At 40.1% G+C, this 24,375-nt stretch overlaps 1 protein-coding gene across 2 annotated transcripts in view; it reads left to right on the plus strand.

The window, feature by feature from the left end:
- Positions 1 to 24,375, plus strand: part of STEAP3 (STEAP3 metalloreductase) — a 73,655-nt gene that overhangs the window by 44,505 nt on the left and 4,775 nt on the right. For both annotated transcript variants that reach the window (XM_027854757.1, XM_027854758.1), the window contains exons 2-4: positions 6,947 to 7,446; positions 9,856 to 10,383; positions 14,965 to 15,129. In XM_027854757.1, coding sequence (XP_027710558.1) covers positions 6,947 to 7,446; positions 9,856 to 10,383; positions 14,965 to 15,129 — 1,193 coding nt within the window. The remainder of the gene's footprint in view (positions 1 to 6,946; positions 7,447 to 9,855; positions 10,384 to 14,964; positions 15,130 to 24,375) is intronic.

Consider the following 24,375-nt stretch of genomic DNA (forward strand, 5'->3'; position numbering starts at 1 on the left):
CAAAACTAAATCTCATGGTGGATCAGTGGAATAGGTTAGGTATGTAAGACACAACAGTCAATGACTATCATGATCTACTATAAATAATAAAGATAAATTTTGATAAATCCAAAAACTCTGGCTTCTGGGATAAGAACTCACTAACAAAAACTGCTGGGAAAACTAGAAAATAGTATGGCAGAAATTAGGCATAGACCAATATCTTACACCCTATACCAAGATAAAGTCAAAATGCGTACATGATTTAGATATAAAGACTGATACTATAAGCAAACTAGGAGAGCAAGGAATAGTCTACCTATCAGATCTATGGAGAAGGGAAGAATTTATGACCAAACAAGAGATAGAGTACATTATGAAATACAAAATGGATGACTTTGATTGCATTAAATTGAAAAGTTTTTGCACAAACAAAGCCAGTGCAACCAAGATTAGAAGGGAAGCAGAAAGTTTGGAAACAATTTTTACAGCCAGTGTCTGATAAAGGCCTCGTTTCTAAAATATATAGAGAACTGAGTTGAATTTATAAGAATACAAGTCATTCCCCAATTGATAAATGGTCAAAGGATATGAACAGGCAGTTTTCAGAGGAAGAAATCAAAGCTATCTATAATCATATGAAAAAATGCTCTAAATCACTTGATTAGAGAAATGCAAATCAAAACAACTCTGACAGACCATATCATACCTCTCAGATTGACTAACATGACTGGAAAATGATAAATGTTGGAGAAAATGTGGGAAAATTGGAACACTAATGCATTGTTGGTGGAATTGTGAACTGATCCAGCCATTCTGGACAGCAAGTTGGAACTATGCCCAAAGGGCTATAAAATTGTGCATACCCTTTGACCAGCAATACCATTTAGGTCTGTATCCCAAAGAGATCATAAAAACGGGAAAAGAACACACATGTACAAAAATGTTTATAGCAGCTCTTTGTGTGGTAGCAAAGATTTGGAAATTGAGAGGATGCCCATCAATTGGGGAATGGCTGAACAAGCTGTGGTGTATGAATGTAATGGAATACTATTGTGCTATAAGAAATAATGAACAAGCAGACTTCAGAAAGCCTCAAAAAGACTTATATGCACTGATGCTGAGTGAAGTGAGAACCAGGACAACATTTTACACAGTAACAGCCACATTGTGCAATGACTACCATTCACAGAGTTGGCTCTGCTCAGTAATGCAAGGATGTAAGACAGCTCCAAAAGATTCATGATGGAAAATGTTATCCACATGCAGAGAAAGAGCTATGGAGTCTGAATGTAGATGGAAGCATACTATTTGCTCTCCTTTTCTTTTGTTGTTTTATTTCTTTCTCGTGGTTCCTCCCATTAGTTCTAATTCTTCTCTACATCATGACTAATGGGAAAATATGCTTAATATGAATGTATAAGTAGAGCCTATATCAGATTGCATGCCATCTTGGGGGGCGGAGAGGGAGAGGGAGAAAATTTAAAGCTCAATATCTTATGGAAGTGAATGTTGAAAACTAAAAATAAATTATTAAAAAAAAAGAACAAATCTCTTTGCAACTTCCTACTGCTCCTGGTTCTGCCCTCTGAGGCTAGGCAGAACAGATCTTTTCCATATAAGGAATTAGACCCAATAAGCCATCATTAATGTCATCTTGGAAGGTAGTTGCTAGTGGAACACCTCAGGGATCTGCCCTGTTAATTTAATCTTTTTATTAGTGACTGGGCAATAAAATCAAAGATAGTATGCTTATCAGATTTGCAAGTGGAAACAAAATTGAGAGGTGTAACTAACACTTGAGATGACTGAATCCCAAAAGATTTTGACTGGCTAAACCACTGCCGAATCTAATATGATGACATATAATATGGGTAAGTGTAAAGTCTTGTACTTAGGTTCAAAAGAATCAACTTTACAGGGTTCTTTTTTTTTTTTTGATACAGGGTTCTTTCAAGATCCAACTGAAATATTGCCTCCTTCTTAAAACTTTCTCCTAATTCCTCTAATTTAAAGTATCCCTTCTCAGAACCTGTAGAGAATTGCATTTATTCCTTTCATATGGCACTATTATCACACTTTACTGGTTTTGTTCTTCAACTGGCCTTTAAGTTCCCCTTAAGGAAAAGGGCTGTGTGTTATTCTTTGTCTTCTACATACAAAATAAATTTGTGCACAGTATCTTGTGCATAATTTGTTCTAAAAAAATGTTTGTGATTGAATGGGAGGAGAACCTACATCTGGATTAGAGTCAGAAGACCTAGGTCCAAATCCTATTTCTTCTATTTCTACTTCTGTTGCTTTGGGCAAGTCATTTGACCTCTCTCAGCCTCAGTTTCTTCATCTGTAAAGTAAGGCGACTGGACTAGCTCTCCAAGAGCTCTTCCATCTGTTCGATCCTGTATCATTCTGCCTGTGGAGATCTTACTATCTTCTATTCTTGGTGAAAACTGTAGAAAAGGGAAGCCACCATCAGGAGTGATAAGAACACTTCAGGTCAGGGCTCCAGGGGCATCAGTGATGTCCCCCTATGTGAGTCACCTTGACAGGACCTTCAACCTGGTACTCTGTAATGATGATTTAAGGGAAGGTTTGTGGGAAAGCATAGGAATAAACCTCCATACATTTTACCTCATAGGTCAGGGCTGTCCCTTGGACATCCTTGAGTTCCCTTTAATCCCTATCCCAGAACCATCACCTAGATATGTACCTAAACTTTCTTGAACCTGTTTTGTTTTGTTCTTAAACCAAAATCTGCCTTTTGAGCTGCTCCCTGGACTATATACATGTGTCTCTATACACTGGACAGGGCTGACCCTATATATAACACAAAAGATGACTGCGTACTTGGTGGATTTTAAGAGAACCAGAAAACTCCCAATATATCATGAAAATATTTTCCCTACTGGCCTACCATAGGGCCAGTAAGTAACTGGTAAATTCTACCTAAAGTCTCTGCAGAGAAGTATTGCCTTCAAACTTCTCCCATAAAATCCAAATGCTCTGGTGAAACTTACCCAGTCATTCACACTCCAATGTGAATAAATTAATGAAATTACTATCCTTGAGAGTTTCCTCATCCATAAAATGAGCTAGAGAAAGAAATGGCAAATCACTCCAGTATCTTTGCCAAGAAAACTCCAAATGGGGTCACAAATAGTTGGACACAACTGAACATGACTAAATAACATCCTTGACAGAGAGATGAAGGCAGTATAAGGGTTTGGAAGTGAAGTGAAGGCCACTTATAAAAGGGGAAAGTGTAAATAAAAGGGAGGTAAGGAGAGGCAGAAGACAAACTTGGATAATCTCAAAGTTTTGCTAGTGGCTAGCCCCCTACCTTGGGCTTTGAAGCTCCCAGTGAATCATTTAGGGTGGCAGGATAGCTTTTTGGAAAGAACTCAGAGTTCGGACAATCCTCACTCACTGGTCCCATCTCTCATTCTTCTTGAGGAGCAGAGGCACAGACTGACTTCACAACTCTTGGCTGGGAGGTGATCTTCACTCCTTCATTCTTCTCTCAGTGAGGCTCACTCCTGACTCTCCAGACCTCTTTCTCTAACTTTCTCCAGCAGCCTCCTCACCCTGCAAGATCCTTCCACACCTGAGGTCCCTTCCTCTGATTGGTTGTTTCTCCTGGAAGGATCCCAAGGCCAGACACGTTCACTCTTTCATTCCTGACTCTTCAGACTTTCTTCTCCAGCATACTCCCCTCCTCCAGCTTCCTTTTATGTTCCTTTTTATGTCCCCCATTAGATTACAAGCTTCTTAAGGGCAGAGACTGTCTCTTTTTTGCTCCTGTTTGTATGATTCTTGACTTGACTTGCTGGGCCAGAGGTACAGGAGACAGACATTTTTTCAGACCTGGCCAGAATGTTCATAGGATCATAGAATCCTTAATTTGTTCTTGTAGACGGTATTTACTTGTTACACAGGAGGATTTCTATTTGACAGCAGGGAGTAGGGGGAATTAGTGGGTAATGACAGAGGTAAATTATAAAAGGAAAGGAAAGTGCATCAATAAAACATTAAAAATACACAGGAAGAAGTTCAAAAGGAAACATAAACAGAGCCAAGTGTGTTACTACTATCATATATAACATACATTTATTGAAAACAAACTACATATACAATAGAAGTTCATGGTTTCATATATAATCTTTTGAAAACAATTCTTTGCATATTTAAATGTTCATATTTGTGGTTGTTTTGTTAAGTTCTTGATTTAAAGAGAAAATTTTAAGAAGCTCTGAAAGAATCCTTCCCTAGGAACAAAGCCAGATAGGGTTGGGTAAGGCATAACCATTCTGGTGTTGTTCAGTCATTTCAGTTGTGTCTGACACTCTTGGTGACCTCATTTGGAGTTTTCTTACCAGATACTGAAATGGTTTGCCATTCCTTCTCCAGTGTGTCCCCATTTTACAGATGAGGAGACTGAGGCAAATAGGAATTAAGTGACTTGCCCAGGGCCACACAGCTAGTAAGTGTCTTAGGCCAGATGTAAATTCAGGAAGATGAGTCTTCTTGACTCAGGCCCAGCACTCTATCCACTATGCCACCTAGCTGCCCTTCTAGGCCCAAGTTTTCTCATCAGTAAAATGGGGATAATACTTGCAATATCTCTCACAGGGCTGTTATGCTTCTAACAAAGCACTTTCTCCCCAACAACAGTCTGTGAAGTAAATAGGTATTATTGTTCCATTTTCTACAAATGAAGAAACGGGAGTTTAGAGGGGTCATTAGCACCTATAAAACTACAATTATTAGCAAACAGCAAAGCCAGGATTTGAACCCCAGTCTTCAGCCTGCAAGTCCAGTGTTCTTTCCATCATAACAAAGTTTGCCTGCACTGTCCCCTTCTGCTTTTTCTATCTTTTCACTCTATTCACTGTTGGTTCCTTCCTACTTCCAATCAGGTACACAGTTCTCTTCTTACTCCCCTAATAAAACCCCCCCTCAGGATCTTTTCCTTGAGATGTAAAGACATGAAGCCATGAAAGTGAGACAAAGAAGGAACAAAAGAGTCATAAATTTAGAGAGGGAAAGGACCTTAGAATCCAAAGCTTTTTCAGATGAGGAAACTGAAGCCCAAGTGGGTGAAATGGTCAAGCCTTAGGTCACATAGAAAGTAAGTGGCAGAGCTGGGGCTCAGTTCAGGTCCTTTGACTGTAAATCCAGGTCACTTTCTACTTTCATGTATGTGTGTGTATGTATGTGTGTGTGTGTGTGTGTGTGCATATGTGCATATGCATGTGCATGTGTGTGATGGCACCCTTTGGCAGTCTGTAGAAACTTATAGACCCTTTCCCAGAATAATAAAACTACATAGGTTTACAAAGAAAACAAATTATCCTGAAATGCAGTTACCAAATACTAAATCTAAAACAAAACAAACCCCCAAATCAAGTTTACAGACTTCTGGTAGCATAACCCCGATAGTAAGGTTAAGAACCCTTGATCAGTGTAATCCCTATAACATGAAGAGTCCATCAGGTTCTCTGTTGTATTTCTCTCAGTGATATGTTCATTTTAATGGAAGATAAAATACAGGAAAGCAGTGTTTCTAATAGTGGAATCAGATGCCTGCCAGAATGGTGACAGAGATATTTGGGTGCAGGTCCTCCTCAGACCCTGCAATCACACCATATAGAAAGCTGTCTACTCTGACCCTCCGTAAAAAGACCAGCTTTGTCTGCTGCTAGAAGAGGGGTCTAAGTGCCCTGTCACTCCTATCCACAGACATATCAATACACCATCTCAAGAGAGTCTAAATGGAAGGGTAGAGGCTGAATTGCAGCCATTACATTTCTTTTAAGCCCTAGGCCCATGGCCTTGGGCTAGTGCAATGATATCCTTAGGTGGTCCTGTCACCCCAAACTTCTCTTTGACAGGTTTTATCCAGGAAGGTAGAGAGTCATGGGATAACGGAAAGGGGACACTAAACCAGGTTCTAGCTCTGGCTTTGCCACTGATAAGATCTTGGAAAAGTTGCTTTACTCTAGGACTTGGCTTCTGTCTCACAAAATGAAGGGGTCAGCCTGGACGATCTAAGGTCCCATTCCAGCTTTAACATTCTGTAAATGTATGTGGCATTGATCTGGGGAAAAGGGAGAGCAAGTGCAGCATACATAGGTGTGTGTGAAAAAAGAGATGGGCAACCAACACGATAGAGTGAAAGAAGATTGACTTAGGAATCCTGAGATCTGGGTTCTAATCCCAGTGCTGCCCCTAACTTGCTAGGACACTTTTTATCATCAAGAATCCCTTCTTGAAGTTCAATTACCCCTGATGGAGTCATACGGTGAGCTATTTTCCTACAAACATTTTAAGGGTGGATGACTTTATACCTGTCTAGGGAGACCAGTGAAATGCTAAGAGAGAAATGGGTGGGCATCATAGATAAATTTCATTAACTTAACTTTTCTTAGGTATGACCTTGACCTCAAAAATCTCTAACTTTCCTAATTATCAAAAGTCTATCATTCATAACTATCTAAATCTCTCTTGACCCCAGTTAATATTATGAGGCATTATATTCTTTGGGGGTAAATATTTCCATAAGTTTGCTCTCTCTCTCTTTTTTTTTTTTTTGGTGAGGCAATTGGGGTTAAGTGACTTGCCCAGAGTCACACAGCTAGTGAGTGTTATGTGTCTGAGGCTGAGATTTGAACTCAGGTCCTCCTGACTCCAGGGCTGGGCCACCTAGCTGCCCCCATAAATTTACTCTCTAAACATAGTCAGACTTCATTCAGCACCACTACCACCACCACCACCACACACACACACCCCAAAACAATAACAACAACAAATCTTTCAAGTTGGAGATATAACATTCTGGAGTTTCCAAATAAAATTCTTAAATCATTTATCTATCCCCCTTCATGAGTTTGTGATGAAAGCTTGAAACAGATAATGGAGTGTTAAGGAACGGAGAGTTGGCTAAAACTGCTTGTTTTTTTCATTTCAGCTGAAAGGATGTCTGGAGACATGGACAAGCCCCTAATTTCCCATCAGCTTTTCGACAGCAATCCCAACCTCACAGAGATTCCCAGCCAGGCCCAGACCATGGGCATCCTGGGCAGTGGGGACTTTGCCCGTTCTTTGGCCACACGCCTGGTGAGCTCAGGCTTCGGGGTTGTGGTTGGGAGCCGAAACCCAAAAAGAACAGCAGGGTTGTTTCCTGCTGCAGCCCAAGTAACCATCCAAGCAGAGGCTGTGAGCACACCTGAAATAATCTTTGTGGCCATGTATCGGGAGCACTACTCTACACTCTGTAGTTTGAGTGACCTGCTGGTGGGCAAGATCCTTGTGGATGTGAGCAATAGTACAGAGCAGGAGCACCTCCAGCGGCGGGAGTCCAACGCTGAGCACCTGGCTTCCCTCTTCCCTACCTGCACGGTCGTTAAGGCCTTCAACGTCATCTCTGCCTGGACCCTGCAGGCTGGCCCAAGAGATGGGAACAAACAGGTAGGTTTGTGGGAGAAAGAGAATGGAATGAAGAGCTTCTGGAGGAGAAGAAGAGGAGAGAAAGAAATACCTTTCAGAATAGTCACTAAACTAAGAGGTAGAAATGGTATAGCAAGAGGTATTTGGAGCTCAGGCTAGAATAGAGAGTAGTTTCATGCAAAACAGCATTCTTTTTGGTTGAGAAAAAAAATACAGACTCACAAACAGGCACAGGAATTTATATCAGTCATTAATACCAGTATTCATATGGTGCTTAATATGTACACAGTCCTATATCCTGCTATAAGAGATATAGAAATAGGGGACACAGACACAGGCTTTGCCTTCAGGGAGGTTACACTGTAGCTAATCACATAAGATTAACAATGAGAGGCTAATGTGACAATATATAATAAATTCCTAATTGAGAAAGGCTAGGAAAACAAAAGAAAGAAAAAGTATAGAAAGAAGTAGTTAAAGAAAGGGAAGTTACTTTGGGTAGAGTAAGATTACTAGATAGAGTAAGATTTGGTTAGGTAGAAAGACAGAGGGATAGCAGTAAGCATTTACCGTGTGTCATGGATACAAATATGAAAAAAGAAACAATCCCTGCCCTTGAAAAATTTACAGTCTTATTAGAGAAGACAATGCACACAAAAGGAAGCTAAAAAGGGCATGAGAGTGAGGGAAGGTACTAGATGATGGGGTGTGGTGGAGGGCTTAGAGAAGTCCCAGAGTAATACGGCCAGGTGAGAGATTGTTGTCTGTCCTGAGTCTTCTCCTTAGATGGAGGTTTGGGCATTCATGGCTCTGCCCTCCAATCAGAGAGGCAGAGGGTAGTGATGAGCTGTTGGATTGGATGGATCGGAACTGAGGCCAGAAGGTAGAATGCTCATGGTGTGTTTGGTGGAAAGTAAGCCCAATATAACTCAAAGCAAGTGTTCATGTGGGAGAGTAATGAGGGGTCAAGCTTTTTAGGTAGGATGCTCTGCCGGAATCTTTGACATTATTTCATGCCTTTATTCTTGAAAGTGAGGCGGAGTTTGAGCTTGATTCGGTGGACAGCAGGAAGCCAATGATCCTCCTGGCACTATAGTGCCATAATTCAGAAAAGAAACTGAGAGTATGAGTCCAAGTCCCAAGCAAAAATTTGCAAAGACACTTTCTATAGATAGCGGACTCCAGAAGCACTGTTGCCAAGCACTTAGGGCAGTGAAAGGGGCAGGAAACACAGTATTCTTTCATGGACGCCTTAGCCCTAGAAAAACCACTTGGGAAGGTATCATGCAAATGGCTGATGAAGTGATGGAGCACTACTCAAAACTAGCCCTAATTGCTAATGTCTATACAACATGCTATATGGAGCAGCTAGATGGCTTAGTGGATAGAATGCCAGGCCTGGAGTCAGGAAGACTCATCTTCATGAGTTCAATCTGGCCTCAGACACTTATTAGCTGTGTGACCCTGGACAAGTCACCTAACCTGTTTATCTCAGTTTCCTCATCTGTAAAATGAGCCAGAGAAGGAAATGGCAAACCACTCCAGTATCCTTGCCAAGAAAATCCCAACCAAGGTCACACAACTGAAAAACAACTTAACAACAACGACATAGAGCAAGTATTCTGAGCTTCTAGTTCCTCAATTTAATTCCTAATGATTAGGGGTAGAATCCCCTAAAGTCAATTTGAGTCCCCAAGCATTTATTAAGTACCTACTGTGTACTGGGCACTGTGCTAAGCACTGGCGTTATGAGCAAAAAAAATGTTCCTCGAGGAGCTTACATTCTAACGAGAAGAGACAACACACAGAAGGGAACTGGGGCCGGGGAGAAGGTACCTCCCCAGGGGAATGTCAATGAAGTGTAGAGAAGGATGCCCAGCGTGGACCCTTCCTCAGAATGGTGGTTCTGAGAGGAATTCACCAATGAGAGAACGGCCCACGGAGGTGGAGGGAGAAGACAGCTGAAGCCTATTGGCTAGTGGAGAAGGTCCTACCCGTGTAGCCAGAGGCCAGGAAGCAAAGTGGTGTGTAGAAAAGAATGCTATTCTTAGACTTAGGAAAACAGAATGCCAATCCTGACTCTGCCACTAACTTACTCTGTGGCTTTAACTTCTTGATCCATAAAATAGGAGTAGTAATACCTGAGGTAATTAGCAGATGTTGATGCCCTTTGAAAAGTATAAAGCTTTGTTCAAATATAAGTGATTATCACCAAGGTTCTCTCTCTAAGGAACACCATCGCCATAGGGATGAAAGCATACACCTGCCCCAACTAGAAAGTAGCAGGGGTGGGCTTGGAGCAGGGCTGGTGTGCAGGACCAGATTGCTCAACCAGACTAAGTGATCTCTCAGATCCCTCCTGGTTCTAACTTTCTATGATCTGAGATGACCCTTTTATGAGCTTGTTTCCTGGTATTAATTTCCCTTTAGGTGCTAATCTCCGGAGATCAGCAGGAAGCCAAACATAAGGTCTCAGAGATAGCCCGAGCCATGGGCTTCAATCCAGTAGACATGGGGTCACTGGCATCTGCCAGGGAGATTGAGGCCATCCCCCTGAGGCTCCTCCCAGAGTGGAAGATTCCAATCATCTTGGCCCTGGGCCTCTTCATCTGCTTCTACACCTATAACTTCATCCGGGATGTGTTGCATCCGTATATCCAAGAGCACAAGAACCGCTTCTATAAACTCCCTGTCTCCGTGGTCAATACCACATTGCCCTGTGTGGCTTATGTCATGTTGTCGCTGGTGTACCTCCCCGGGGTCCTTGCCGCTATCCTGCAGCTCCACCGGGGCACCAAATACCACCAATTTCCTGACTGGCTTGACCACTGGCTCCAGCACCGCAAACAGATTGGCCTCATCAGTTTCTTCTGTGCCTCTCTGCATGCCGTCTACAGCTTTTGCCTGCCCCTGCGCCGTTCTCATCGTTACCAGATTATTAATGATGCTGTCAAGCAGGTATTCTCTCCTTGAGACCCAGAAAGAAGACTCAGAATGCCATATGATATCCCTGGGAATGGGGGTAGATAAATATCTGGGACTGAAAAAACAGAAACCTCCTTGGTTTCTTAAGTCCTGGCATGTTTATTTCTGGGCCAGACCTCTTGAAGTGTTGTATGGGGGGAAAAGAAAAACAAACAAACAAAACACTAAATGGGGAATCAGGATGACTATATTCTAGCCCCAGTTCTGTCCCTAACTGACTATTTGACCTTAGACAAGTCATTTCTCTTTTCTGGGCTTTGGTTTCCTTGTCTGTAAAAAGTAGGGATTGGGTTAGATTTTCTCTAAGAATCTTTCCAGCCCCAACATTCTGGGTATTAAATAGCAACATTAACATCATCATTTTTCATTGAGATTTTACCTATTTGTTGTACATATTCAATGGCACAGCAGTGCTCTCAAATCCTTAAATAGTCCAACACTACTTTGTATAGCCATGGTTACAGGTAAGTTTATGCATTTGATGCCATTTCTCTTCTCATTCCCCAAAGCTCTCCTACAAGGATGTGAGTTACCTTATACAATAACTAAGCAAAGACTCCCCAAACCTTTAGGGGTATCCTTCTATAAGATACGGGATATTCAGACACTTAGTTGAGAGGCAGCATGGAATAATGGATATAGGGTCAACCTTGGAGCCAGAAAGACTGGGGTTCACATCCTATCTGACATATATTGGCTGCATGACCATGCGCAAATCACTTAATTTCTCAGTGCCTTGAGCAACTACACCAGTGGAAGGAGATTATAGATTATGAGTTTACTATCCAATGAGATCCTAGATTCAGATACTCCCCCCCACCCCACCCCCCACCAAAAAAAAAATAGGCAGCATAATAAATAAGGAAGATCTCTGGATGGATGTCAGGAGCCCTGAATTCTAGCGTGGATGACATGATCTATGATGATAATATTTTCCCTATCTACCTGGTAGAATTGTTTTGAAGACCAAATGAAATAATGTGCGTGAAAATGATTTATGTGAAAACTTTTAAAAACTATCCACTTTAACAGAATCCCAGAATTTGGTGTTAGAAAGGACCTCAACAAGATCTAATCTAACTCATCTGAAAGAAATTCCTACTGTAATATATTTGTCAGATGGTCAGAATCACAAATATAGAGCTAGAAGGGACCTTAGAGGTCATCTAGTTCAACTCTTCCTTTTCACAAATAAGGAAAGTGAGGCCTAGAAAAATGAAATGACTTGCCCAAGGTCATACAGCAAATAGCAGAGCTGGGATTTAAATTCAGGTCTCTCAATCAAATCTATGCTTAAAATCATCACAGAGTGGGGACCTACCACCTCACTAGGCAGCCCTTTTGGCTCTAACTTTTAGGAAATTTTCCCTGATGTCAAGATTAAATTTGCTTCCTTGCAACTTTTACCCATAGCTCCTGGTCCTGCCAACAGGGACCAAACAGAACGAATCTGATCTCTCTTCCCTACGATAGCAGCTCTATGAATACCTGGAGAAAGTTATCGTGTCTCTCATGAGTCTCCTCTCCAAGCTAAACATCCCAATTCCTTCAGCTTACCCTTATACAACAAATATTATATGTGAGACATACTATACATGTATGAGACATTATTATCTCTTTAATATCCTACACATTATTCAACCCCACATGGCTAACTGGAAAGATTAGGTCTTGTGAAAGTTGGTCATTAGCCTACAATGCTGGCTGCCAGAACACCCACCTCCCACCCCCCAGGACAGTCACCCTAAACAGAGGTTTTAATTTTGTCTTCCTTGGCCCCCAGATTACAGGGCAGATCGTCCCTAATGACTAGTCTTCACCAGGAGGCTCCTAGAGGGCTCTGCTTCTCAAATTTTACCTGTATAGAGGTATTGGGGGGTTGGAGAGCATACCTTTTAGCCTTCTGGGGATGACCTTGGCCATAGATGCCAGTGCTTGTGACATTATGAGTCCATTAGGGAGTGGGGAAGGTACCACAGCTCATGCTGAACTTGTAGCCTTTCCCATCCAGACCCACTGTGGTTTGCTTTCACTTGCCCCTCCTTACCTGCTCTGCATGTGTTCGACAATGTGGGCAAGTGAGAGTGAACCCACTATAACGACTCTGAATCCACAGAATTGATAGAAATTCTGAATCCAAACCCTAGAAAACCTGTATCTCATTTGCTTACCTGCTTCCTAATGTAAACCACATTTTGAGAACAAAGTCAAGGAAGATACTTTCCACTATACAATGCCTCTTCCCCCAGTAGATATCCTTTTTGTTTTTTTTTTGTTTTTTTTAGTGCTCTCAAGTGGGAACCATTTTGCCAGCCGACATTTTTCTAAGGAAAACATACTTGGTTGTAGCTTTGACAGACAAAGGATCAAACTGCTGTGGGGCTGGTGAGGAGAGAAAAGGTGTATAGTTGGCATTAACTGATCTTACCCCTCTTCCCCCGGGATGCTTAACTAAAATTTTTGTGTCATGGACCCATTTGGCTTTCTATTAAAACTTAATGGATCCTTTCTCAAATAATGTTTTTAAATGCATAAAATACATAGGATTAAAAAAATTCAAATACAGATATCAAAATATTTAAAAACAACAACCACCAAATTTGTGGATGCCAGGTTAAGAACACCTTGTCCAAAGGCTATTTACCATCCTGACTTGTTTCACACCTACCCTCTTTAGGCTGCTGATGCATGCCATAGTGTACTTCTAGTCCCATGAAAAAACTACCTATGAACTAGAGGAACATACTGAGCCTTTTAAAATTTATTTAATTTTTTTTTTTATTCTGAACTTAAGAAATAAAACAGGCCACTTCCATAACAAAGTGGAATGGAAAAAATAGGATTGCACCTGAAACTGTAGATCCATTGTATACAACTTGCTATTCCTTTCAAATATACCGCAAAGATATCATATAACTTCCTTTTTTTTCTTTTCCCTCCCCATCCACTACCCTTGAGATGGCTACCATTAGACACAAACATATATATAATATGTCATTTCTCTCTCTGGATACTGGGCCTTTTTTACGCATCTAAGTCAATTAAAGTCCTGAACCAAGAAAAGAAGTCAAAAGGAGACATTTTACTTTTCACTTCCTTGCAAATCATCTCTTCCCACCAGATGCATATATATCACCAAAAACAATATTTTGTTCTAAACATAAAAGCATTTCTGAAGAAATGGAGACATGCTAGGAGTACTAGATTCTAATTAACTTTGCTGTTTAATTACTGTTTACTTCTGAATGAGACAGCTAAAAGCTCAAAGATTAATGAAGGTGACTGGTTGACTGGGACCCAGGTTTTCATACGCATCTTCCCTTTCTGCCTACCCCAATCCTTTTTTTTTTTTAAAGTGAAAATATCAACAGACATAAAAAGAGAAATCGCACATATGAATGTATGTATACCTTAGTCAAAGTTCTAGCTTTCAACCTCAGCTGGGTAGTTTTAATATTACCCAGTTATGATGGACTCTTAAACCTAGAAAGAACCAAAAAATTCAGCATGGATTTAATTAGCATTATTAGAGTCCAGTAAGTATTAGTATGTTAAGTGTGGGTGACACCACCCTGTGTGTGATTTAAGAGAAAATTTGCACTATTCTCTGTGTAGCATTAGCTACACCTTTCTGGTTAATGTTGATTTTTTTTTAAACAATGATACATGTATGCAATTAGAATTGAGGACTGAATAAGATATTCATGATCATCTACCCAATCCCAGCAAATAAGGAAACTGAAACCCACAGAGTGAAAAATGTCTTGTCCAAGGTCACACGGCTAGTTAGTGGTAGAATTGGGACTCCAATATAGACCTCCTAACTCCTGACTGTGTAAACTTTTACATGTTTAAAGGGAATTATAGCTGATAGAAATGATTATCTTCATATGCAGATGTGAAAGAACTGATATACTCCCATGGCATGTGCATAATTTCTTTTGGCTTAAACACCAAGTGCTATCTGTCACTCATGGCCATCCCAGAGCTGTGGTTGGGAGAAGTATTCTCACTTTCCCCCATTGCCAATAGTCCATATTATTTATCTGGAACCACAAGGGTCCCAAGAGGTCATCTAGTTCAGTCCCCTCAAGTTGACCACCATTACTGGTCTTTCAGAACAACCACCTGAATGTGCATGAACTGAAAGAATCTGCAAAACATCAAATTTTTTTTTTTAAAATCACAGAACTACAGTGGTTTCCCGGAAGTCACAGTATCTAATCACTTCTACCCTTACATTCTCCTAAAACCAAAAGGACAACTCAGATTCTATCTCTACTCCAATTAATCCTATTTGGAAAGATCTCCAAGGAAGAAGAGTTCACATCCTCTCTTAGTGGTTAACAACTTACTTAGTCTTCTTTATGTCTCTTCTACATTCTGCACCTGTGCCTCCCTCCTCCCATCCCCAGCCCTACCCCTCACCTTGACAGCTTTGGAAGCCCACTTACTTCTAGGCCCTGAGTAGAAAAACTGGATATGCTAATCATACTGTCTACCATCAGCTGTTGATGACAGTATATTTCTTGATTTTGTTTTTGTCTGTGACAGGTCTTGGCAAACAAGAGCAATATATGGAATGAGGAGGAAGTCTGGAGACTGGAGATTTACGTCTCACTGGGAATCCTGGCCCTAGGCATTCTGTCATTGCTGGCCATCACCTCACTGCCTTCTATCTCAAACTCTCTCAACTGGAGGGAATTCAGTTTTGTTCAGGTAAAAGAAATCCAGTCATTTCCTAGAAAGCATAGGCCTAGACTATATAGTCTGAGCTCTTGCCTCTGATTGTCAAAAACACAACTGTTCCTGTTCTGTGATATGACTCAGTTTCCTTAGTGTGTAAGGATAGGCTAGCAAATGGCAGTTAGGTGGCACAGTAGATAGAACCCTGGCTTGGAGTCAGGAAAACCTGAGTTCAAATCCTGCCTCAGACACTTACTAGCTGTGTGACCCTGGACAAGGTACTTAACCTCTTTCAATCTCAGTTTACTTAACTGTAAAATGGGGATAATAATATTGTCTACCTCTTAGAGTTGTTGTGAGGATCAAATGATATAATATTTGTAAAGCAATTAGCACTGGGCTATTGTTGCCTCATATATTACATCCCTCTAACTTATTTAGTCTTTCTGTGTCATAGACCTTTTTGGCAACCTGGCAAAAACTCCTGAGAATCATATTTTTAAATGTATAAAATAAAATACATAGAATTAGAAAGGAAAGCAATTATACTAGGATAATAATTATAAATTATTTTTTTTATGAGGCAGTGGGGTTAAGTGACTTGCCCAGAGTCACACAGCAAGTGAGTGGTGTGTGTCTGAGGTCACATTTGAACTCAGGTCTTCCTGACTCTAGGGCCGGTACTTCATCCACTGCACCACCTAGCTGCCCCTATAAAAAATTTTTTTAAAACAAATTCAGAGATTCCAGGCTAAAGTCCCTTGCTCTTATTGTTTAGAATGTAATTAACAAGAACATCCTATTCTCCAGCAAAATTTGATAAATGGGAACTTCCTGTACCATACTGTGATAACATGGCATGATTTGGAATAGAATTGTTTCTGCTGTAAGGGATGTGATTGACTACAGTTCTACAAAGGGTTGTAAGCTGCTTAAAAGGAAGGCATGACAATGAGGTGGGGCCCTCTAGGTCCTCAAGTGCAACCCTTTGACTGAATCCAAACGTCACAGAAAAAATCCTTTTAATAAAAAGATTTGTTCCGTAAAACTTAAACTCAATCAAAAGGCTGTGCCCAAGGACCTACAAGGCCACGTGTGGCCTAGAGGCTGCAAGTTCCCCACCCCTGGACCAGGTCATAGATAGAGACCAAAAGCCAGATGGGAAGACAAGACAAATGTAAACATGAAACAATTTATGAAAAAAGATAGCATTATGATTAGATACTTTCTTTCTTTTTTTATTTTTTATTTTTAGGCAATTGGGGTTAAGTGACTTGCCCAGAGTCACACAGCTAGTAAGTGTCAAGTGTTTGACTTGAGGCTAGATTTGAAGTCAGGTCCTCCTGATTTCAGGGCCAATGCACTATACATTGTGCCACAAAAGACAGCATTATGAATAATAGTATTATATACTGATAGAATATAATGCTCAACAGCCTATGGAGCTATTGTGGAAAGACTTGTGTTTCACCCAAAATTCTTTGGAGTCACAGCCACACACTATCAGTAGGGTCTAGGAGCATGAAGAAAAGCCAGTATTAGTGTTCTAACAATGTCAATGAAACTAAGCTATACTTTATAGGAAAAATCACTTCATGATGAGATCCTGACTACCCACCCCAATTAAAACGCTCACACCTTATCTATAACCTTACCTATTATCATCATTATTATTATTATTTTGCCTTTTAGTGAGGCAATCACTAAGTGACCTGCCCAGGGTCACTCAGCTTACCTGTTCTTCAAGGTACAATTCAAGACCCTACCCCCCCACCCCGCCTTCCTCCATGAAGATGTCCCTGCTATTCAGCCCACACTGACCCTTCTCTTCCCAAACTCCTTTGAAACATTATACGCCAACATTAGAACATTATTTCTATATTGTCCTAGTTTCTAGTTGTCTACACTGCACAATTAGAACCTTGTACATACTGCCCCTTTTATGGTGGCTGAAGCTCTTGTGGTCATGGTTGTGGCAACTGGTCACACAGACTTTTGGAAGAAATTGTGACAATCAGTCTGTCATTACTTTTATCCATTTCTCACTTTTCAAAGTCAACAGCTTGTTTACACAGGTCAGGCTGGAGCTGTTGTGCTTTCACAGAGTTCTCATTGCACTACAGAACATTAGAGAGAGAGCACTGGATTTAGAGCCAGAAGATTTAAATTAAAATTTTAGCTCTACAACTTACTGCCATTGTGACCTTGGCCAGGTTATTAGCCTCTTTGGACTTCAGGTTCCGCATCTGTTAAGTAAAATGAGGGGCTAGACAAGATGGCTTCCAAGGTCTCTTTTGTTGATCTCTAAATTTTGGATCCTATCATTTGGCATTGATCTTGACCTTTGCTCTAATAAGCCACTGGTCAGCTTGTACACAGAGAGCTTATTTAGGAATAACACTCATGTTAGTGACATGATTCTGACTGATAAAAGGCCCAATTTAAAATTTTAAATGTTGTTTACCATTCAAATTTTCTAATTTGAAGCTTCTGAGTAGTCTATAAAGCCAATTTGGTTTCCTGTTAATCTCAAACCATGTTTTCCAACATGTTTTCTGCTGTCCTCCCCTGTGTAAGATCAGGTAAGATCAGGTTACCAAGGGCAGAGTTCACATTCTGGGGTATAGAGGGCTAAGGAGGATGACCAGAGTATAGGAGACCTGGTTTGGTAATCTTTATGAGAATGATCTACATACACATTGAGGGCATATCTAATTTTAAAAAAATGAATGAAAGAATTGAATGAATGAAAAATCATTTGTTAATTTGTCATCCTGAAGTAGTAGAGTTTCAGGGTATATGTAGCCTTAGTTTAGAAGATCCTGTCAAGTTCATCATTGAATTTCTTTACCTCTTCATTTTAAGGGGAAAAAGTTGGCTTGTAAGCTATAAATTATCTTTGTGATGGTATTTTTACTTATAATTATGAGGCCTGCATAGCAAGATGGTCTGAAACTAATATTTCTTGTTATGTAGGGGACATATGATTAAACCCCTTCCATTAACTTTTATTCAGTTCTCCAAGGAAAATCTGTAAATGGCACTTTTATTTAACTACAACTCTCTTGTGTTGTTTTTTTTAAATATCATTTTCAGTGCCAATATTAAGTGGTTTAATTTCTCCAGATTAAATTCACTGGTTACTGGCAAAGCTCTTGCACTAGGAATACTAATAGTTAAATTAATATTTATAGATAATCTGAAAGCTGTCATTGTTAGCACCCTTTGCTCCCTTTCTCACTACTCTATCACCATCACTGTAGAAGCAGATGGAGATTATATAGCATCAAAGGTTATTTTGTACTTTTCTTTGTTTCATGGGTTGCCATGGCCAAAGAATTAATCACCAATTGTGTAAACATCTGTTAATAAGCCTCTCTTCACTTACCTAAGTGGGTCCTTGGATCACAGGTGGTGGCTCACCAAGACCATACCCAGAGCCTTTCCAGCTTGGAAAAACCTGGCAGAACTTTTGCTTCCCTTACATAGCTTTCAAGAACTCAGGGTCACCTCTACACCACAATGAGGCTTCTGAGTAGAAATCTTGTACAGTTCAGAAACTGGCTCAGCCAGCAAACGCTTGTTAACTTTGCTAAATGGAAAGACCTGGTAGCCAAGGACAATGGAAATTTTGAGAACAAATATAATTGCAGAATGTTATGGTTGCAAATGGTAGATGGATGCATAGTACTACCTCACAGAGGAGCCTACAGAGAGTTTGTTGTAAAAGCCATCCAAACCAGATTGTAGAGTAATGTGGAAGGAGTACAACAGATTGAAAATGAAAGAGATTTGGCAGAATTTCTGCCATTACCTATCCTTATCATCAGTGACAGTAAAACTGTCACCTTTAATAATAGTAATACCTGATTTATGTAACAGGTTTACAGAGATTTTACATAGATTATCTCATCTGAGCCTAACAACAGTCCTGTGTGGTAGGCACCCACATTTTACAGATGAAGAAATAGAAGCTCAGAAAGTTTAAGTGACTTGCCTGGGATCACTTGGTTAGCCTTAGAGGCAGGCTTCAAACCCAGTTCTCTCTTGATTTCAAGTCCAGTGGTCTTTCCACCACAGAACACCAGCATTCTGGTAGAAACATGACAAAAACTTAAACAGGAAAATATATGAGTGTAACTCTGGCCAAAGTATTGAAGCCTGTCTTTGGGCCTCAGTTTTTTCATTTGTAAAACAAAATAAGTTAGAAGAGGTGATCTCTAAGATCCCTTCCTAGTTCTAAGAATCAGTGTCTTTAAATGTTAAAATGGAAGAACACTGCTGGCCTGGAATGCAGTCCTAGCTCTACCACTTATAAGCTATGGGACCAAGAGTGACTTTTTACCTACAAAATGGGAACAATAATAACTGGGACTGAATTCCAACACCTCAGAGTGCCAGATTGCAACAGAAAGAAATAAAAATGATACCTAAAAAGGTGAAGTCAAGAACAACAGCCAGAGCTAGCCAAATACAGAAAGAAAAAAATTATTAGAGGGTGATAGTTTGGAAGGAAAGGAGGGAGGGAGGAAACAAGCATTTATATAGTGCCTACTATATGCCAGACAGTGTGCTAAACACTTTACAAATATTATCTCATTTGATCCTCATAATAACCATGGGAGGTAGGTGATATTATTATGTCCATTTTACAGTTGAGGAAACTGAGGCAGACAGGTTAAATGATCTAGGATCACACAGCGAGTCAGTGTCTGAGGACAGATTTGAACTCAGGTTTTCCTGACTCCAGGCCCAGGGTTCTATCCACTCTGCCTCTGAAGGCACTAAAGAATCAGTTCTGAAATATATATCTCTAAGAGAGGAAGTTACCAAAATAATGGAAAAATAATAAATTCAATTCTGCAAATATGTATTCAATACCTATAGCGTAGAAAGTAGTGAGCTAGGCACTGAAGATAAAAAGACAAAAAAAAGGTAATAGTTCTTGTCCTTAAGGAGCTTATATTCTACTGGGGCAATATTTTTTTTTTTAATTTTTTTTATCGGGGCAATATTTTTTATTCAAAAAAAGCAACAGAGAAGACACCAGGAATTATCAACACATATGAATACTTGTCTATAAAATGTTTATGAGAGAGACAAAATTTATTCATCTAGGCACTGTACTGAGTATTGTGTATACAAATACAAGCAAATAAGACAGTCCCTGACCGCTAATGGGCAAAGGCAATCCATGAAGGGGAGCTAGAATGGAGGTAAGGTGGAACATATGTGGTTGTCTAGTTTGGAAATGGCCAGAAAGTGAAGTGAAGACCTGGTTCTGGGCAAGATTGGGTTTACTTCTCAAATACCAGGAGCCAAGTTCAGGTTCTTGGGTATAGGGGGAAAAGGAGGATGGAGTATAGGAAGCATGGTTTGGAATTCTTTATGAGAACAATTTACATACATATTAAGGGCATACCTAATGAAAATGAATGAATTGAATGACTGAATGAAAAAGCATTTGTTAATACGTGCCAGGCACTGTACATAAAATCCAAAAGGTAGAGGAATTCCCTCAGATGGTGATGTCCTCCAGATGCTTCAATTCGTAAATGACTTTGTGTTTATTACATCAAGCCCCTTATGTGGCCTCCTCAACCTGATCCATGGTCGTTCCAAAGAAATCAGCCTAACAGAGGCTAACACAGCCTACACAGAGAAAACTAAGTGGGTAAAGAATGCACATTTCCCAAATTATCGTAAGCATTTGAGTGGCAGCACATTCACTTGGCCCATCATCACCTACATTTTAGACAGACACTGCGGATGGACAGTGACATAAAGCCCAGGTTTAACTGGGAGAAGAGAATGGCTTAGATTGTATTGATAAAACACAGTGCTTTCAGTGACTTCAAGCTGTTCCTTGACATAAAAATTTATACTTTTTAATAAAAATATTCTCCCTGGGCTTTGAATCACCTCTTAACTTTAATTACTAATGATAACACGTATACAAGAAGTGACACTATCATCCAGAAACTATTAGGAAGAAAAAGAAAAAAGTGGTAGGCTAGTCTTACTAGGAGGAACAAGAGATAACAGATATATGGTGCCACAGCGGTACCCACCAAATGTTAGAAGACTTAAAGGAAGGTCTTCAGCACATTGGGTAGATAATCTGTGGCAGATTTATGCCAGGGAGGTACATGAATCATACCGTTACAAGTAAGCCTTCTATCTTTGAGGTCCATCAAAAGTATGCTACCCTATTCTCCAGTTGCCTATAACATAAATCATTGTGCAGTTTATATAAAAGCTTTCCTCAACAACCTTGTGAAATAAGTAGTAAAGTATTATTATACAAATGAGAAAATTGGTTCATAAAAATTAGGTAACTTGCCCAAGATCACATAGCTATCAAGTGGTGAAAACAGCATTTGAATCCAGAACCCTTGACTTGTCCAATGCTCTTCCTGTTATCCCATATAGCACCTTATTACACCAGCAATAAAATGCTGGTTTCAAATATTATATTGTTCTCTAATTGTTTCATTTGTTTCGGAGTACATTGTCTCCCTAGCTAGACTGTGAGGTTCCTTTGGCAGGGACTCTATCTTTCTTTGGATGGCACCCAAAATGTACTTTTCCAGGAACAACTAGCTGGCTTGCAGTGGCACCACAAATAGAATCATCACAATGGTCAGCAGTTGCTGGTTGGGTACCCATGGGCTCTATGGAGACCCAAGAGTAACCAACCTATAGTATCCTAATAGAATCAAAATTAGCAGTGCCTAGTTAATGATTCATAATAACAAAATAAATTCAGTGATTTAAAATGATTTCTAGAATTCCTCAACTTCTATGCAGCAGGGAAACAACTTGCCTCCTGCAGCTGAGAATCTCAGACGTCTGACGTCTGCCAGTTTAAGAACTGAGGAAAAAAAAGGAATTTTATTTATCTACCACTAATCCTTCTCTTTTGGACCTGACTCCAGGATTTTTCTGTTTCAGACCACAGTATCCCATGGTACATGATTCATCCACAATTAAAATAGACTGCAGGTTCCTCCCCAAACTGAAGGTTGTTCCTCTAAGCAGGAGCAGATTACATATCTCGGACTGGTGCTGCTGAAGAAAGCCAGAGGATTTGATTCTGTTAGGAACAACTGGCTGCAGCTTCCAAGTCCTGCCAGGTTGTACTCTACATATTGAAGAGGGAGAATAATAAAAGTTCAACACGGTAGCAGGGAGAGACATTTTTGTAAGGAGTGGGCATAAAAGTTTATCTTTTATTTTTAGGAACAAAAAATGAATGTCCTGCCTCTGCTGAATGTTGACCTGAGGTATAGGATCTGTGAATAAGCCATTCCAAAGTCACATACCGTTGTTAACCAAGAACTAAACAAGCTGATTTGAGTTTAATTCTGTTTATTTCCTCTGCCCATCCAACGGTGCCATATAACACAATAAAATGTCCAGAAAGGGAGAGAAAGCAAATTGCTCATGTCTAAAGCATCTTTAGGTTTACAAAGGAGTTTCCTCATAACTTCCCACAAATTAGGCATTCCTTCCTGACAACTGGAGTCAGGCAGACCTGACTTCGAATCCCAACCAAGACACTTATTAGCTATATGACTTTTTTTGTTCAGTTCTTTCAGACTCTATGTGACCCCATTTGGGGTTTTCTTGGCAAAGATGCTCGAGTGGTTTGCCATTACAAGGTTAAGTGACATGCCCAGGGTCACACAGGTCGTAAGTGTCTGAGGCTGGATTTGAACTCAGGAAGATGAGTATTCCTGACTCCAGGCTCAGCGTTCTATCCACTGCATCACCTAGCCACCCACAACTCTTACTTAAGTTTAAATTTAATTATCTCTGTGCCTGTTTCCTCATCTACAAAATGAGGCATCTGGATTCCACTTCCTCTGAGGAGCACATTTTCTAATTCTCAATTTCTATAATTTCTCAGAAAAAACAGGTGCAAAGAAAAGTAATTTGTCAAAAAGTTTTATGTTTAATATAAATACCAGAGACAGATATTCTGTCTCTGTAACCAGTGTTCTTTCCACTACGCTAACTATGTAAATATCTTGTTTTCTATAAGCATTGTTTGAGATCTGCTACATGCCAGGTATTACGTTAGACACTGGGAGTATAAATACAAAAACAAAGCAATCTCTTCTCTCAAGGAGCTTGCATTCTAAAGGGGAAAACATGTATGTGGGTATTGTAAGTGCATACACACACAAATAAAGTGTATATACAAAGTGACTTTTTTTGCAGGGGAGGGGGTATGAGGGGGGCAGAACACTAACAAAGTGTACAGAACAGTTAACGTCTCCTGAAAGAGCTGTGCTTTGAAGGAAACAAAATCTTTGCAGATGACAATGGCTGATATCTATCCATCAATAACAAAAAGTCCCTCTTTTCCTGGGCTAGCATTCCAGATTGCTATTGAATGTCTTATTTACCTGACAATTTTGTAATCTTTAGGAATTGTTAACATGTTAAAAAATTGGGTTAAATTGAGATGATCTGTGCTTACATTTATCCTTTTTTTCCCCAAAAGTATCCTTTTGTTTGACCTTATAATTACAGCATTTAAGCAAACCATGAAGACAAGTAGTTTAAACAGGAGGACAACATACATGCTGTCCCAGCACCTGTGACACAGAAAGCATTTCAGGGTTTTATTATGGCCACCTCCCCAACGTTCAAGGAGCTCTCACTGACCTTCACCCTTTGTAGCCACCACAGGCTTCAACGATGACACATAATGACCAGAAACCTCAGTTTATTTGTTTTTTGAGCCAGTTGTCCCAAGGACTAGAGTAAATGAGTGTCAGCTCGACTCCCCGGGTGTTTTTTTTGGTAACAAACTTAATAAAAATAGCCTGAGTGTGATAGTATTATTGTCTTACAGTGCACCTCCTCTTCTCTATCTCCTTTGGCTATTTTAGTGTTTTTACGTTGTTACAGGGAAGGAAACAAACCCCAAAAAATGAGATCTAGAGAAATAAAATCCCCAGGCTTTATGTTTGGATTTAAAAGTCAAGAGGTTGTTTTGGCTGATCTGGGATATTATTACATCCTGAGCCAGGAGCACTTCCTAGTCACACCCCTTCCATGAACAATTAGTAACAAACTGACATTCCCTGCCATTTTTCACTGTGGGATCTCCACCTGAGAGCTCATAGTAGACACCTGATATATGAACCAAGAGGACCTGACTGCTGCTGGTAGGCAGTGTTTCTCTATACTATCCCAGAATAATTTTTCATTTTACAAATGAGGAACTCAGAATGGCTGCTTAACTTCAGGTTGGAGATGTGTTAG

This window comes from Vombatus ursinus, unplaced genomic scaffold (assembly GCF_900497805.2).
Source record: "Vombatus ursinus unplaced genomic scaffold, bare-nosed wombat genome assembly UNPS02010548.1, whole genome shotgun sequence".
Classification (NCBI taxonomy): domain Eukaryota; kingdom Metazoa; phylum Chordata; class Mammalia; order Diprotodontia; family Vombatidae; genus Vombatus; species Vombatus ursinus.